Source organism: Populus alba, chromosome 18 (assembly GCF_005239225.2).
Source record: "Populus alba chromosome 18, ASM523922v2, whole genome shotgun sequence".
Taxonomy (NCBI): domain Eukaryota; kingdom Viridiplantae; phylum Streptophyta; class Magnoliopsida; order Malpighiales; family Salicaceae; genus Populus; species Populus alba.
This window is the reverse complement of record NC_133301.1, coordinates 15,900,917-15,919,468: the sequence shown is the minus strand read 5'-3', so window position 1 is coordinate 15,919,468 and position 18,552 is coordinate 15,900,917. Positions and strand designations below refer to the sequence as shown.

General features: G+C 38.1%; 1 protein-coding gene across 4 annotated transcripts; it reads right to left on the bottom strand.

The window, feature by feature from the left end:
* Positions 1–6,314: 6,314 nt before the first annotated feature.
* LOC118029051 (organic cation/carnitine transporter 7-like) lies at positions 6,315–13,094 on the bottom strand. Of its 4 annotated transcripts, none has more exons than XM_073406274.1 (9): positions 12,701–13,094; positions 12,538–12,601; positions 12,120–12,388; positions 11,302–11,539; positions 10,486–10,993; positions 10,123–10,325; positions 9,767–9,907; positions 8,925–9,141; positions 6,315–6,553 (listed from the first exon to the last, which is right to left on the bottom strand). In XM_073406274.1, the coding sequence occupies exons 2-9, from the start codon at positions 12,565–12,567 to the stop codon at positions 6,516–6,518; spliced, it is 1,644 nt and encodes a 547-aa protein (XP_073262375.1). In that variant the 5' UTR covers positions 12,568–12,601; positions 12,701–13,094; the 3' UTR covers positions 6,315–6,515. The 4 variants fall into 4 exon arrangements, with proteins under 4 accessions (XP_073262375.1, XP_073262373.1, XP_073262372.1 ...); XM_073406272.1 differs by lacking the exon at positions 6,315–6,553 and having other exon boundaries at positions 8,853–9,141; positions 12,701–12,846; positions 12,940–13,094; XM_073406271.1 differs by lacking the exon at positions 6,315–6,553 and having other exon boundaries at positions 8,853–9,141; positions 12,701–12,846; positions 12,959–13,083.
* Positions 13,095–18,552: the final 5,458 nt, after the last annotated feature.

The window sequence follows — 18,552 nt, the reverse complement described above, 5'->3', positions numbered from 1 at the left end:
ATCCTGTCCTGTCCAGCTACATATGCCGGTTGGTTATATAGAAGTTATCGAAATACATGGCTAAACATGGAAAATGAGAAAAGTGAAGGCATGGTCGGTGTGGCCAAAGTAAGAGTATAGGCAAGAGCAGACAAGTGGATCTCATCATCAGCTAGTTGCTCCACGTACCCCTAAACAGATCGGTAACAGTTCATCGATCTCATGTTGAGAGTGTTTGGCGGTATGTTTAAAGTTATTTTTTAAAATGTTTTTTATTTAAAAAAATATTAAAATTATATATTTTTTTAAAAAATTATTTTTAATATTAACCCATCAAAATAATTTGAAAATATAAAAAAGTAATAATATTAATTTTAAGCAAAAATAAAAATAAAATAATTTTATATTTTTAAAAAAAATAATTTTATAACACAAAAACAAATAGCATTTTTTGTTATGTATATACAAGAAAAACCCGTTTCTCTCCTCTCAAATTCTCTGTATAAAAATGCGAAAGCTTCGGTGTCGAGTGATTGATTTTGTGGGATGGAGAGGAAATTGAGTATCTGAGAAGAAGTAGAACTAGAAGATGAGTAACAACGTGCGGTTTCTATAATTTCTTGGTGTAGTAGACAAGTTTTTGAGGAAGACGAAAAGAGTATAGAATTCACGAAAATGGTCAAAAACAAGAACCCTACCCGTACTTCATTTCTCATCTGAATTAAGAGAAAAGATTACGGTAGCTTAAATAGATCTGCAGCGGACCAAATCAAAATGGAAGACGAACCTTAATAGGAAATTAAATAAGAAATAATAAGACTGACAAAAAAAACATATTCTGAACTTAATTTAAAAGCTTCCCATGCCACGAACTAGTCACAATGAGCTAATCCATCATTGAACTTGTAGAATTTCCTCAATGATCTAATTAAAAGTTACGTCCAGTTTTTCATATATATTATTTGACACAGCCATGCCACTTCTTCTTGAGCTTTGACCTGTACATTTGATTCAAAAATGTATATGATAAGCTTTGTACGTAATCCAAATCAAAATATCCATAGCCGACTATTCAATCCTTCTGCATTAGCTACAGTACCATACAACCAGTGCCGATCTCGATGATCGAAAAAAAGAACAAGAAAAGGGAAGAAAAACAACTATGAACAAGGTATGTTTAGAGCATATGATACATATGTATGTTATGAACATTTTGCAAATATAACTATGAACAAATACCTTGTTTAAGCCTGCAGATAAACCACTCTTGGCAGGAAAAAGAACGTTAAGCCTGTACTGAAGCAATTTCGGTTGGAATAACCCAGAAAGATAAGAGAAACTAGAATTTCTCTTTTGAAAAACATATATAAAAATGACCAGAACACTGAAAATGCATGGTTCATGGTGTTTATGCAGGCTGTAAACCAATTGTTTTTGCTCTCTCTACTGCATCCTCTCTTCTATTTATGTGACTATTCTGAATTTCTGACACTCTCCCAATGGTTAATTCCACGACTGGTCGTCTACTCGGCATTAAATTTAACACACTTCATATGATGCCCACGTAGGCAGCAAGCATATTAAAATTTAGACCTGCAAATTAATTAAGAGCACCCTTTGGACAGCACCCTTACACCTTTGGAGAGCAACAATGCTTCATGTGACTTCATCAACCCGTTCCTCTATCATCACACGAAAAATTATGCAACAGCACCGTTAAAAATTGAAAAGCATGATATTACTGTGCGAGATTCGTTGATAGACAAAGCTAATCACGACGGGTTACAGTGATTCAAGTCAATATATTTTGATGTTTTATAGCTAGAGACTTGTCATTTCAGAGCTTGTTGCTCTAGCTCCATAGATGTTCAATGAGAGGAGAAATGAAAAAGAATTCAACTCCTGAATTTGAACTGGTAAGGCAAGAAAGTAAATGATACATGTATAGAATTTCAAAGGACTATTCTATAACTGATTACAAGCTGTCCATAATTCAAATTCAAACGTGAGGATCTGATGCTGGTGAGTGAGGATTTTGTGGAAGAGTGATTGCTTTCCTTATATGCCCCCGCAAGATGGAGGTACCATCAGTAACGCCAATCTTGGATCTTAAGGTTTGAAAGCGTTGACATGGAAGGGGTTTTGTGAGCAAGTCTGCAAGTTGATCCAAAGTATGAACATGGTTGACAGCAATGCGACCTTTCTGGACAAGATCACGAACAAAGAGAAGATCAATGTCGATATGTTTCATGCGAGTGTGTTGCACTGGATTGAGGCTAAAATGAGTTGCACCAATGTTGTCACAGAAAAGCTGAGGAGGGTTTGGAAGATGTAAACCAAGTTCCTTGATTAAGGAGTGAAGCCAGACTGTTTCAGAAGTTGCAGCTGCTAATGCACGAAATTCAGCTTCTGTAGAAGACCGTGAGACAGCTCGTTGTTTGCGTGCAGACCAAGAAATAGGATTAGAGCCTAGAAAAGTGATGAAAGCAGTGGTGGAGACTCGTGTATCAGTGTTGGCAGCCCAGTCTGCATCAACAAAAGTGTGGAGATTGAAGGGGCTGCTCTGTTGAATAAGAATTCCATGAAACATTGTTTGCTTGAGATACCGGAGAATTCGTTTGGCTGCCGTCCAGTGACATGCTGTTGGTTTGTGCATGAATTGGGAAAGTCGATTTACTGCAAATGCAATGTCAGGTCTGGTTAGACCAAGATATTGCAGGCCCCCAATAACTTTGCGATATTCTGTGCTGTCTGTAGGAGCTGAGCCATCCGATAAGGTTAATGGAGTGCTGGTGGACAGGGGAGTGTGAACGTCTTTTGCCATGTCCATGGATGTCTTTGAGAGTAATTCACGGATGTATTTGTGCTGCGACAGGAAGAGCCCCTTGGCTGTAGGAATGACCTCAATGCCAAGAAAAAAATGAAGATGTCCCATGTCTTTTACAGAGAACGATTGACTGAGTTTGGTGATAATAGCATCCATAAAGGTGGAGACGTTTCCTGTGACAATAATGTCATCAACATACACAAGACAATAGCAGAGAACACTGTTAGAGACATATATGAATAGAGATGTGTCCGTAGCTGAGTGAACAAAACCAAATTGTAGAAGAGCATCCCGAAGAGCTTTGTACCACTGGCGAGGGGCCTGTTTCAGGCCATAAATACTTTTCTTTAGTCTGCAAACATAATCAGGTTTTGAAGCATCCCTAAAGCCGGGAGGTTGATGCATAAACACTGTCTCTTCAAGATTGCCATGAAGAAAGGCATTATTTATGTCAAGCTGCCTAAGAGACCAACCATTAGTGACAGCAAGGGAGAGAATCAGTCGAATGGTAGCTGGTTTGACAACTGGACTGAATGTCTGGGAGTAATCAATGCCTGGCCTTTGGTGGAAGCCTTTTGCAACGAGGCGAGCTTTGTACCTGTTTATGGTGCCATCAGGATTGCGTTTTGTTCTGAAAACAAATTTGCATCCGATAAGATTCTGATTAGCTGCAGGAGGAACAAGATCCCAGGTGGCATGATTAAGTAATGCAGAAATTTCTTCTGACATGGCATTGCGCCAAAGTGGATGTTTAAGTGCTTGATTAACGCACGTGGGCTCAGGGGAGTCAGGTAATGGGTGTGTTGTGGTGTTATGAAACTGTTTTGGTACAAAGATGTTATTCATAGACCGAGTGGTCATATTATGGCTTCTTTGAGGATCAACAGGAGCCTGAGAATGTACCTGAACTGGGGAGATGGTGGTGTTTAAATTTGATGCAGGAGGAGGGATGTTTTCTTGAAGAGCAGTAGAGACTGGTGCAGGGATGTCTTGGCTGGTTAGAGGAATAAGCTGCAGGAGAGGAGCAGGGACTGGAGGAGCAACAGGCGTAGAGTTGGATTGGTTGATGGTATTCTGTAGGGGAAATGTGTTTTCATCAAAAGTAACATGCCTTGAGATATATAATCGCTGAGTAGGCAAATGAAGGCAAAGATATGCACTTTGTGTATTAGAGTAGCCAAGAAACAGACAGGGAACAGACTTGGGTTGAAGTTTGTGTGGGTGATATGGTTTCAGCCAAGGAAAGCACAAGCAACCAAACGTTCTGAGTTTGAGATAATTGGGAGTGGTCGCGAACAAGGTTTGAAAGGGAGATTTGTGATGAAGGATAGGAGAGGGTAATCGATTTATGAGGTAGGTAGCTGCTGCAAAGGCATAGGACCAAAAATGAGAAGGGAGATGTGCATGACTGAGAAGCGTGGTGCCTGTTTCGACAATGTGTCGATGACGACGCTCCGAGACTCCATTCTGTTGTGGAGTATGCGGGGCTGTGGTGTAATGGCTGATGCCATGGAGTGTAAGAAATGGCTGTAGAGAAACAAACTCTCCACCATTGTCAGAGTAGAGTCCCTTGATATTAGCATTGAACCGATTATGTATCATTTTATGAAACTGAGGAAAAATGATTTTAACGTCAGATTTGTTACGGAGGGGAAAGAACCAGACATATTTTGTGAAGTGATCAATGAAGATCACATAGTATTTATGACCTTGAATGCTTATATGTGGTGATGGTCCCCAGACATCTGTATATATTAAATCAAAAGGAGCTGAGCTAGTGAGACCATGTTTATGAAAAGGCAGACGATGAGATTTATTGATAGAACAGGAATCACAAAAATGAGACTTAGAAGAAGTGCTGGAAACAGGAAGAGAGAAGGAGGAAATCATTCGGTCAACAACTTTTGATGAGGGGTGACCTAGACGCTGATGCCAACCGGGAATGGATGTGCGTTCATGAACCAGTGCAATGGGTGTGGAGGCTTGGGGATGAGGCAGAGGATAAACACCATTCTCACAGGGTCCTTGAAGAAGAGTTTCCCTCGTTTGTGGATCCTTGACAAAAAAACAAGAAGGATGAAATTCAAGGAACACATTGTTGTGTTTAGTAAAATGATGGACTGAAATCAAGTTTTGATTTATGGTGGGAACACAAAGAGTGTCTTGAATGTGGAATGTTCGGTTAGGAAATGGAAGAGAAAGAGAACCTGAGTGAGTGATTTTCAAACCTGAGCCGTCTCCAATAAGCACTTCATCTGTGCCATCATATTCAGAGTGTAAGTGCAGATTAGATACTTGAGAGGTGATGTTATGTGATGCAGCAGAGTCAATGAGCCAACGTTGGTCTGGACTTTGAGAAGCAGTTGTACAGTTTGCTGTAGGTTTTCTGGTATGTAATTTAGGACATTGTTTGGCAACATGGCCAAAATGATCACAGTACTGGCACTTGGGAGTATACCTTTGCTGCCTGTAATAACGAGATTGAGGCTTGGAATCATATCTTTGCGGGGCTGAATGAGAAGACCACGGTTGTTTTTGTGAAAAATTGTGATGCCTGCGCTGAGTATTATGTGCTGTAACAACCAGGGAGGGAGAAGTGATTTCCAGGCGTTTGAGGTAAGACTCATGGCCAATTAGAAGATCATGAAGTTCTTCAAATGAGAGGGCAGATTCTCGTGTACGAATAGGAGCTACCATTTCTCTATACTCAGGCCCTAAGCCATTGAGAGCATAGAGAGTAATATCATCGACAGAGAGAGGAGCATCAATGAGTGCAAGCTCATCGACAATAGATTTAATAGAATAGAGAAAGTTTGTGACAGTGCGTGTGCCACGCTGAATGAGTGTTAGATCCTCTTTGAGTTGCATGACTCGTGTTCTGGAACGACTAGCATAAAGCTTGGTCAGTTTGTTCCAAGCTTGAGAGGATGTTTGTGAAGCTGCTATGAAGGGTATCACAGAATCAGACACTGAAGTGAGTATAGCATTCAAAATGAGTTTGTCCTGGCGAAACCAAAAAATGGAGGCAGCAGTAGGTGCTGCATCAGGACTTGTGGATGAAGGACATGGAAGTGTGCCATCAATATAACCAAACAAGTTATAACCAAGAAGGAGGGACTCAAACTGTGCATGCCAAGAGGGATAATTTGTTGGGGTGAGTTTAGTTGTAATTTGTTGGATGGCATTGATAGCAACAGGAGAAGAGACTGTGGAGGTCATTGCAGAATCGAAGAAGAAAAAAAAAAAAAGATCAGAATAGAACTCGTTGGAGAAGAAGCTCTGATACCATATAGAATTTCAAAGGAGCTGTGATGAGATAAAATTGCTCATATATTCATTTTCATTTTGCATGTATATATACAGAATGGAGGAGCATATTAAGCCTAAAGATTAGCTATTCTATAACTTATTACAAGCTGTCCATAATTCAAATTCAAACGTGAGGATCTGATGCTGGTGAGTGAGGATTTTGTGGAAGAGTGATTGCTTTCCTTATAACATGTCGCCTCGTACTCTGCTATACATGGTTAAATCAACCTTGCGCGACGAGGGAATATGCATGCATAAAGGATTAGCATTTGTTCTCCCTTCCTGGACAGCCGATTTTGCAGAACCGTGATCTGATACATGGACTTCCTGTTCTAAACAATCAAATAGAAAGTACAAGAAAATACATCTAGTTTCCGCTGCTTGAATGGGTATAAATTTGCTACCCAACAACAACTACTTGTTTTCGATCAGATGCAGCTAAACTGTCACGACCCGAATCCCGGATCCGTGACCGGCACATAGGCAAGGTTCCCCTCCAAGGTTCCGTACCTATGCGAACCCAAACTTACATACAAACTTATCCTTCAAAACTCAATCAGAGTTGTTCAACGCAGCAGTAACAATAAAACTAACTTTATAACATAATTCGATTGTCTTAATACAAGAGTTCATATATATATTCATAGTTTTAGAGCACTAACTTGACATAAAAGGAAGGTACAAATTACAACCAAAAAGCATGTTCGAAAGATTCAACAAAAGTGACCTGCTATCAAGCTATAAGCCTGAAAAGAATAAATAATGAGAGGGTAAGTTCAACAACTCAGTGAGTAGATAACGTTCAATATACACACACGAGGTAATACAACAATGAGAATATATATACAATTATGGCTCTAGGTTATTGGAAGGTTTCTCAAATAGGCCATAACAAGAAGATTATATGGTAAAGTTCGTCAGAAAATCAAAATGCAATGAGCATGAGGCTCCGTATTGTGGGATGATCAGTCCACACAGGTTGGTGACTCCCCCGACCAACTAGGGTTCAGATACGATGTGCACAAAGACTAACACTACCCTGTTAGCATGGGTATTCTGACTGACATACCATAGGTTCATAATCGTAATCAAACAAACATATTCATATCTCAAAGCTCAACTCATTACATCAATCAAATGAGGAGCTATCAATTCATAAATCAATTCAAAATATATGTTGGTTCATATCAAGGATTCAATTTCAATAATTGATCATGCTTTATCATAACAAGGATAATAATCAGCATATATATTATCAAGAAGCATGATTCAATTCATATTAACAAATCAAATATTTATATTATTTCTCATGCATATGGAAAATTATCCACTCACCTAACTCAAAAGCAACAGCACTCAAAAGCAAACACCAAAGAAAATCCTACTAACGTCCCGCCGGTAGAATATCAGGATTATCTGAATACAAAGGAGACATATTCAAGAATGACTCGAAAGAACATATAACCTATTTAATACACTTAACTAAGTGTGTATTCCGTAATCCTATATGTTTTTGAACTAACTAGTCAATTTTCTTAAAAACCCAAAATCTAACGGTTTTCCCGAAATCTAATCCATAATAAAAACAACTAATAAAATTGGTAATAATTCACTAAATAACCCTTAATTATTCATAAAAATAATCTGAAAAATCTAGGATTACAGCTAGGGACTAATCTGAAATTTTTCCATATTTTTAGGACCAAATTGTAACTTTTGTCAAATGGAGGACCAAACTGAAATTTGTCATAAATCCATGAATATACTGAAATTATGACCTCAATTAATCCTCAATTCTGAGGGTGTTTGGGAGTGTGGTTGCTGTTGCTTTTCAAAGTGCTTTTCACTTAGAAAAGCATGCCAATAATATTTTTTTTATTTTTTAAAAATCATTTTTGAGATCAGCACATCAAAATGATTTGAAAACATCAAAAACATATTACTTCCAAGCTAAAAAAAAAAAAAAAATTTCAAATTTTATGAAAAGCGCTTTTCAAACGCAATCCCAAACAGCCCCTCTGTCCAGGATGTATCATTATGCTTCAGGGACCATTCTGGAATTTTACCAAATTTTTAGGGTCAAATTGTAATTTTTGTTAAATTGGAGGACCAAATTGAAAGTGTTAAATTATCTTATCTATACAGTAATTCTACCCATAATTTATATGTTATTCTGTTCAGAATCTCGGAATATGCTCCAGGGACCAATTTGTAATTTTCCAAAGTTCGGGGACTAAACTGTAATTTTCGGAAATTGAGGGACCAAATTGAATTTTTGTCATCTTCAACCTCCATTCCAGAATTCTAACAGAAACCCCACTGTTCTCCCCTGATTTCAAACATAAATTTCACCATTTACACAAAACCATAACTCAAAATCATCACAATCTTCCATAATCAACTAAATCATCAATTAACCACAACAATTAACCTTATAACCTTCAAATTAATTCATCAATTTAAATCAAACACAATTTCTCAAAACCCTAACATTCATCAAAATCAAATTAAAGCTTACTTAAAACATATTATACACATTAAACCATAAATCTTACCCTTTTAACTTATTTCCTCCAAATCCTTTCCTTTTTCCCTTTACTTTCCCCTCCTTTCTCTTCTTCTTCTTCTTCCCTTCTCTCCTGCCGATTCTCTCTCAAAATTTTCAGATCTCTCTCTTTTTTCTTTTTTTTTCTAGTATATATATCAACTATTTATCCAATTACTACTATACCCCTCATTTAATTTATTCTTACATCTAAGCCTTTAAGGGCTTTATTGTATTTTCCATTCATTAATTTCAAAACATTACATAAACTGTCACTCAATTCCCGCCCACTGGTCTCAAATGGGAAGAGCAGGACACAGACTACTGAAACAACAATCACAACCTCGAACAAAATGATAGCTTCCTTAAGGTGGCAACCCGTCACTAGTCCAACTGCCACAAGAGGGCATACCATGCCACCAATCCTCCCTACAGCACTTGCAACTCCTGCCCCAGTGGCCCTAATAGCCGTTGGATACACCTAGAGAAAAAGGAAATTACCACAAATAAATTATTTAAAACCAGTTCAAAGGTCATCTTAAAGGTGCTTGAAGCAAATCGGAATGGCATTAAGCACAATGGAAAAGTAACCAACTTCCATGGGTTATGACTATGTTATTGGCTAATTCTAATGAAGACAGGGTTACAGCAAAATCACCTTCCAAATGCAATGACATATTATTCCTATTAATGGATTCAAGATAGAATAATGAAGGATCAATTCAAAGGATGCAGCAACTTGACGATGGACAAGAAACAGACCAATTTCGTAGAATTCAAAACAGCATCTTTTTAAGAGCAGTAGCAATTCATTTTGTGTGCTGACTAACTATGATGAGAGTTATTCACTCCCAAAAGACTCCAGAATCATTCCCGTATATAAATAAAATAGAGGAAACATTCAAGATTAGCATGAAAAGAGACAAGGATGTATATTTCTACTAGCCAATCTTAGCAGATAAGAGAGCGGATTACATTCTTAACCATATTCCTATATTCGCCAATTGCCGATTGATCAATCTATGGTTTTATTAGCAAGAAAAATAAGCAACAAGAACAGAGAGAACAAGGGTGGTGAGAAAGGGATTCCAGAACAAGAGATGAACATTTTCAAACAGGATGATGGCTTCTGTAATCTGGCAGCTAGTCACCAGGCCAACTGCCACAAGAGGACATATCATGCCACCAACCTTCCCCGCAGCATTTGCAGCTCCAGCACCAGTTGCCCTGACGGATGTCGGATATAACTAGATGGAAACGATACCAGAATAAATCAATTATTCAGAAGCAATTCTCCCTGCCCCTCAGATGTGTGTGCAGAGGTTTCTAACAAATGCATTTTGGAGTCAAAAGTCAAAAGAAAAATGATCACGGAAGTTAAGACTGAGATGATGGGAACATTTTACCCAGTCAACATCTTGCTACGGATAAAATGCCCAGAACAAAGTATTATAGGACTTACCTCGTGACCATATATTGTAGCAACTGAGAGGGCTGCTTTGGTACTCATTCGAGCTCCAAACAAGAATGACATCGTTAATGTTGCAGACTGATGGTAAACCAGAGGTAAAAGGAAGATACCAGCCAAGATAAACGTAACAGCTACCGTAAGCTTGCGGCCAATTCTATCTACAATAGTTGCTGACAAAACAATCCCAGGAAGCTCTACAATAGTATAGATTTATAAGAAAACATGTTATTATGCATTGCTTAATTTGGTAACTGTACAAGAAAGTTAGAGACAGGAGATATATCACATTGCAGAACAATTCTCAAAATGTCAAACATTAATTGCATGGAGATGAAGAGAGTAGGCATGCAATACCTGCCAAGTTAGAAATAAATACATTTATGTAGAGGCTTTCAGGATTTTCTGATTTCAAGAGATTTGAGCCACATCTGCTTTGCCCACTGCTTAGCTCTGAAGTCATCAATATGATACCATAATATGAGAATACATTTCCAAAGAGCAACTCCCAGAGAAGAAGTGTTGTTCGGATTAGTTTTGATGAGAAAAGCATAAGAAATGATTGGAATCCTGATCTAAAATCCAAATCCATTTTTTCAGTGGTGGAGAGGAGAGGGGTATATTCTGATGTTGCTGATTCTTCATCCAGCCCAATTGTACTATCAGGAACAAGCTCTCCAGGAGGGAGTTGTGATTGGTTGAGCAGAGCTATTTTCTCCAGAATATTATATGCATCATTTATTCTGCCTTTCATGCATAGATACCTTGGAGATTCTGGTACATGAGAATAAAAGAGAAGCAGAGCAAATGCTGGTAAACAGGATGCCGCGAGTAGCCATCTCCAACCCAACCTTGGCATCACCAACTGCAAGAATCACAGAAAATACAATTAATTATGAAGAAAAGAATTCCCCGGGTGATAAGACATGTGAAGCATAAATGACTTTAATATCTGAACTCGTCCTCTCTTATGAGTTTTGTGCAATTTTAGCATGCCCCACGCTGCCCAGCTTGTGCAGACACTGTAATGTAATATTAGCCGAGCAATGTACCAAAATATCAGATAATGATGAGGAAAAATGGCCTTTAACACTTACTACAATGAGCGTTTATGATAAAATCAAGTTTTTTTCAGCTACTTTTTTTGTTCAGAATTCAGGAAATGGTACACACCCATGCAAGAAAAGCCTCAAAAATTGACCCAAATGCCCAGAACCATGAGAGTAGAAGCATCCTTTTTCCTCTATGTGAAGCAGGAACAAACTCTAGAAACCAGGAGCTGAATACACTTCCACCACCCAGCCCGGAGCCAACCAAACAACGAAGAATCACCAGAGATGCATAATTTGGGGAGAAAGCACTCAACAATCCAGCTCCACAAGTCAGAAGAGTTGCTCCTAGGAAACCCATCCTGGAAAGACCAAATGGAACTAAAACAACTTGTAAGATGAGGTAAAATATTTAACCATGGGTTTGTAAGAGTCCAGCAGTGCAAAGATTCAAATCCAAACGGATGGTTTCAAAGAAAAACATCGTATTTGTACAGTAACATCTTTAGCAGAATGGATCAACACTTGATGGAAACTTAATCTTTAGCTTTGATGATGTAATGAGAAGGGTATTTACAGAATACTTGCCAGTTTGCCTATTTGGAAATCATTTGCCCTTCATAAACTTTAAATTGGAAGCGAGCATGACAGCCAAAAATAATAGGAAAACCACCAAAATATTGCAAAACTGTGTAATTGAAACTTTGAAAGAGCAGATTTTGTCAACCTAAAACCTTAAATAGAGAAAGATCTACCATAGAAGCATCAGAAAAGTTTGTGCAAGTTTTTTCCAAATTCCTGAAGCTATACAATATACATAAATATATCCATACAGACATTATGAAGGATTCTTAACTTTACACGTCAAGGAAACAGTGAAGATTATTAGCAAGGCACAGCATATAATTAATGCAAGGAATAAGGGGGGAAATGATGGCTTGCCTCCTTCCATGGAGATCTGAAACGAGTCCCCAAAAAAATGATCCAATAAACCTGCCACCAAAAACAGCAGTTGATAGCAGACTCTCTTGGCTTGATGAGAGATCCCACTGGGACTTGACCGCCGGTCCCACAAAAGAGAGAATCATAACTTCCATTGCGTCTGCGAATAAAGCAAGTCCAGCATAAACAAGCACGAGACGTTGGAATTTCCCAAATCCCACAGAAGCAAGAGCCTCATCCACAGTGTATACAAGGTTTTCCCCGTCCATCTTTGTGGTGGCCGGTCAACAACATACCAAAGAAATCAAAAAATTGTCACGGCCACAGGGTAACAAACAAACGAAAAATTATCATGTTTTATACATATTCAATTATTTCAAGATTGATTGTATGATCATCAAGAAATCTCAGCGCTTACCCTGACGGAGGTCTCAGCTGGCTCATTCATGGGCGTAGCAGTCAGAGATCGATGCTATATATCACTGCTTTTACGTCAAAAACCAAATTACTTGTAGTTTCAACTCAAGAAAGAAGATCAATAGTGAAGTATCAATCATTGAAAAAAACAAAAGACTGAATACCTTACAGAAGCTGCCAACTGGATATAAGTTTATGAAGCTTTACTTGTTAATAACAATTGCTTGGGTACACATGGACACGAATCAAACAACACGAAACACTAATACTGCTGTGATACTTTCTTGAAAGATGCATAAATGGAGCTGAGCTGCGCATGAGAACATATAATCAAGAAAATATGAACTAACCTGAAACTAGGAAATGATAGTCTTCTTTGCGCTAACATATATACGGTTGTTACCATTACAATTGTCCAGTACCTGGACAGGACAGGATGACTCTTTCGGCTGAAAAGAAGGGAAAATCGATAATTTGTGTGGAGTGAACTGCGGCATATGTAGCTGGACAGGACAGGATGACTCTTTCAGTTGAAAAGAAGAGGATACAAGAACATGCATGTGTGTATCACACACACACACACATACAAGTTCTTGTATCCTCTTCTTTTCAACTGAAAGAGTCATCCTGTCCTGTCCAGCTACATATGCCGGTTGGTAATATAGAAGTTATCGAAATACATGGCTAAACATGGAAAATGAGAAAAGTGAAGGCATTGTCGGTGTGGCCAAAGTAAGAGCAAAGGCAAGAGCAGACAAGTGGATCTCATCATCAGCTAGTTGCTCCACGTACCCATAAACAGATCGGTAGCAGTTCATCGATCCCACGTTGAGAGTGTTTCCGGTATGATTGGAGTTATTTTTTAAAATGTTTTTTATTTAAAAATGTTAACTACACGGCAACTATTGCAATATGCCAAGCAAAACTGGAATGGATAATTATTGAATAGAAATGTTAGCTATTAAATAGCCTTACAAAGATAACAGAAAGACCACAAATTCAGCCCACTATCTATGCTAACAGAAGTGGTAACGTGTACAATGGAAATAAGAAAAAGTCTTCCTAGTAAATAGGAACTTTATTCACAGAACAAAGAATAATTCTTATCAAATCCCTCCCTTAAACTTACTGTCATTCAACAGTTAGTTTAGTTTATACTATCAGCATCGCAGACACCCATCATCCTTCGAAGTCTTTGTAAAACATCGACCTTTAATGGTTTGGTCATTATGTCTGCTACCTGATCCTTGCTCCCACAATGAATTAAAGCAATCGAACCTTCCTTCGTGAGATTTCGTAGAAAATGATACCTCACATCGATATGTTTACTTCGACCATGCATCACAGGATTCTTGGACAACTTGATGGTTGAACTGTTATCACATCTGATCAAAGTACAAGTCTCATTATTGTATTCAAACTCCTTCAGTACTCTTTTCATCCATATGGCTTGACACGCACAAACTGCAGCTGCTATAAATTCTGCTTCTGTAGTGGACAATGTGACAATAGGTTGTTTCTTTGAACTCCATGTTACAACACCTGAACTTAATAAAAACACATAACCACTTGTGCTCTTCCGATCTTCCATATCTCCTGCATAATCACTATCAGTGAAAGCAAGAAGTCCATCGTCTCCAACTTTTCTGTAGTAAATACCATAATTTACCGTTCCTTTTAAGTACCGAAGAACTCGCTTTGCAGCCTGTAAATGCAACTCAGTTGGTCTTGACATGAATCTGCTTATAAGACTTGTGGCAAACATCATATCCGGTCTTGTGGCAGTGAGATACATCAAAGTTCCCACAATTTGTTTAAAATATGTCTCATCTATAGTAGTACCATTTTCATCTTTATTGATCTTAAAACCTGGGATAATTGGACTGCTCACTTCATTACTTTCAAGCATTCCAAATCTCTTTAAGATTTCAAGAGCATAATTTCTTTGATATATAAAAATACCATCCGCTTGTTGAAGCACTTCTATTCCAAGAAAAAATCTCATGCTCCCCAAATCAGTCATATCAAACTCTCTCATCATTGAATTTTTGAAATCGCACATCATATTTTTATCATCACCAGTAAAAATCAAATCATCAACATAAATACTTACAATGATGATTTTTCCTGCTGCATTCTTCTTTGTGAAAAGTGTTTGCTCACTATCACACTTCTGAAATCCCTCCTTGATAAAGTGTCCCTCAATTCGACTAAACCATGCTCGTGGAGCCTGTTTTAATCCATACAGTGCTTTGTGTAATTTGTAGACCAAGTGTTCCTTTCCTTCTATCTCGTAACCCCTTGGTTGCTCAATATAAACTTCTTCGCTTAGTTCTCCATAAAGAAAAGCTGACTTTACATCTAGCTGAAAAATCTTCCATCCCTTTTGTGCTGCCAGGGCAATGATCATTCTCACAGTGTCCATTCTTGCTACTGGTGCAAAAACCTCAGTGTAGTCTATTCCATGTTTTTGCGAATAGCCTTTAGCTACAAGCCGTGCTTTGTGCTTGTCGATTTCGCCATGTTCATTGTATTTGGTCTTGTATACCCATTTGACACCAATTTTCTTTGCTCCGGTGGGCAATTCACGCAAGGACCATGTGTTATTTTTTTAATTGAGTTGATCTCAATGTCCATAGCTTGTCTCCACTTTGCATCCTTTACTGCATCTTCAAAATAAAGAGGATCCCCTGTTGACATATTCTGAACAATATGTGCTTCGTCTTCTATGTCCTCATCGGCCAAGAGGACATAATCATGCAGGTAAGAGGGAGGACGTCGTGTTCTTTGATTACGTAATCTCTCTGTATCATCATTAAACATGTTACTGCTTTCACCCTCTTCTCCCTCAAATTCACTCACCCGTGCCCTTCCCTGAAGTTCATTCACCCGTATATCAATTTTCCTTGCATCACTCACCCTTGCATCATTTTCACTCACCATTTCATCACTGTCCCCATGAAATTCTCTACTGTCACTTATCCTCAAATTTCTTTCCCCATGTATTTCACTGTCAATTTCATTTACTCCATGATTCTCACTATTTTCATGCACTCGATCCCCATTATTTTCACTCACCCTTATGTTGCTTTCCCCATGAATTTCAGTGTCTGCACTCACCCTCTCTACTTCATCACTGTTATTTTCTCCCCAGTCTAAATCTAACAAGATTTGGCTCTCATAACATACATCCCAATTCCATTGTTCATCCTCCTCAAAAATAACATCTCTACTAACAATAATTTTTTTTACTATTGGATCAAATAAACGATAACCCTTTGATTCTTCACTCACCCCTAACAAAACACATGGAAAACTTCTGTCATCTAATTTACCTCTTTTAGCAGCAGGGACATGCACATGAGCTAGGCAGCCGAATACCCTGAAATGCTCAACAGAAGGCTTCACACCACTCCACGCCTCTTGTGGTGTGATATTCTTCACTGCCAAAGTAGGAAAATGATTCAAGACATAAAAAGTCCATTTCACAGCTTCAGGCCAGAATGTTTTTGGAAGCTTTTTATCAGATAGCATCGATCTAACCATATTCATCACCGTACGATTTTTCCTTTCAGCCACCCCGTTTTGTTGTGGCGTGTAAGCATTTGTGAGCTGCCTTTTGATGCCCATTTTGTTGCAGTAATCTGTGAAATCAATGGAAGTAAACTCCCCTCCCCTGTCAGTGCGTAAGCATTTGATGCTCAAACCTCTCTCCTTTTCCACCATTGTTGTAAACACTTTGAAACAACACAATGCTTCACTCTTTGCTGTCAACAGGTATACCCATGATTTACGGCTAAAATCATCAATAAAACACAAGGTATACCTTTTTCCACCATTTGAAGTAGGAGATATTGGGCCACATATATCTGCATGAATGAGCTCCAAAGGCTGACTTGCTCTCCACGTTGTCCTTGTCTGCATATCACCACGCTGTTGCTTCCCATTGATACAATTTATACAGACAGTATGTGATTCTTGAAGCCTAGGAAGACCACGAACCATCCCCTTTTGTTGCAAAACTTTCAAGCCTGAATAACTAAGGTGACCGTATCTTCGGTGCCACAAAAAAAACAGATCATTTGTGCTTGTATAAGAGCACCATTCTGATGACACTTTGGCAGCAACTGGTGTATGAGACAGCAATATAAACATTCGATTTATACTCATTTTGGTCTGAATAATCAGACCCTTTAGAGGGTGATATAATTTGCAAAAACCATGTTGAATTAAAATAGCCAAACCCTTCTCTTGTAATTGACCAATGCTCAAAAGATTGTTTTTGAGTTCTGGGACATAATATACCTCATTCACAACATGAGTAATTCCATTCAGAAATAACTTAATACTGCCCTTCCCAATCACATTCATTTTGCTATTGTTGCCCAATTTTACCGAATGAACAAAACTCTCATCAAGATTTATGAACATACCTCTGCTGCCACACATGTGATTTGAACACCCGGAGTCAAGAAACCAGGCTTCAATTTGTTCAGTTTCAGCTGACTCAGTGTATGCCATCAATAGCATATCATCAACTTGAACCTGTTCTGCTTCGGATAACTTAGTGTAAGTTATTAATAACATGTCCTCAACCTGATCGGCTTCATGCGTCTCTGTGTATGCCATCAAAAGCATATTGGTTTCTGCACTTGCTTCTACATAATTTGCTTCTTTATTCCATCTTGGACATTCATATTGAAAATGTCCAAGATTATGACACTTGTAACATTCCACAGTAGCTCTATTGAAGGCTGAACCTCCTCTTCCACGCCCTCGTCCTCTGTAATGTCCCCTTCCACGTCCACTGCTGCTCCAGGTATTGTCTGCTGTCACCTTCAAAGCCTGCTCCAAACCACTGCTTTTGTGGAATTTTTGCTCGTGTATAGTAAGAGAACTCTGCAACTCATCAATAGTAATTGTATCCAAATTCCTGGATTCCTCAATCGAACAAACTATGTAATTAAATTTGTTCGTGAGAGATCGAAGAATTTTTTCACAGATTGTGACATCAGTCATGGCTTCTCCATACACCCTCATCTTATTTGCTACCGTCATCACTCTAGCAAAATAAGCAGTAATTGTTTCACCAGTCTTCATCTCCAGTATTTCAAAATCCCTTCGCAGGGCTTGAAGTGTTGATCGTTTGACTCGAGCATTTCCCTCATATTTGGTCTTCATTGACTCCCAGATCTTCTTAGACGTATCCTTTTCCAAGATTGTCTCCAGAATACTTCTGTCAATTGCTTGGAAAAGATAGTTCTTGGCTTTGAGATCCTTTAGCTTCCATGCATCAAGCTCTTTCTGTCTTCTTTCTGACAGTGGTTGTTCCCCAAGTGCTGGTTCTTCAAAACCAGTTTCAATTAAGCACCAATATTCCTTGCTGCGAAGAAAATTTTCCATGAGCATGCTCCAATGGTCATAGTGACCATCAAAGCGTGGAATAGCTGGTTGCAAAAAATGCCCTTCAGAAGACATTGCTCTCTTCACCTCTCTCTGTATAAAACTCTCACAAAAGCTGCTACTTTATTTTCAGTTCCCAGTGGGGGCTCTAATACCACTTTGTTAACTACACGGCAACTATTGCAATATGCCAAGCAAAACTGGAATGGATAATTATTGAATAGAAATGTTAGCTATTAAATAGCCTTACAAAGATAACAGAAAGACCACAAATTCAGCCCACTATCTATGCTAACAGAAGTGGTAACGTGTACAATGGAAATAAGAAAAAGTCTTCCTAGTAAATAGGAACTTTATTTGCAGAACAAAGAATAATTCTTATCAAAAAAAGTATTAAAATTATATATTTTTTTAAAAAACTATTTTTAATATTAACCCATCAAAATAATTTGAAAATATAAAAAATAATAATATTAATTTTAAGCAAAAATAAAAATAAAATAAATTTATATTTTTTTCAATAAAAAATTTAAAACACGAAAACAAATAGCATTTTTTGTTATGTATATACAAGAAAAACCCGTTTCTCTCCTCTCAAATTCTGTGTATAAAA

Bases quoted from the DNA above. Each gene is read 5' to 3' on its own strand.
- LOC118029051 (XM_073406273.1), bottom strand. From the start codon at position 12,567: ATGAATGAGCCAGCTGAGACCTCCGTCAGG. The intron at 10,326-10,485 runs GTATTGCATGCC...ATACTATTGTAG, and splicing joins ATTTATTTCTAACTTGGCAG to AGCTTCCTGGGATTGTTTTG. The intron at 9,908-10,122 runs GTAAGTCCTATA...GTTTCCATCTAG, and splicing joins CTACAATATATGGTCACGAG to TTATATCCGACATCCGTCAG.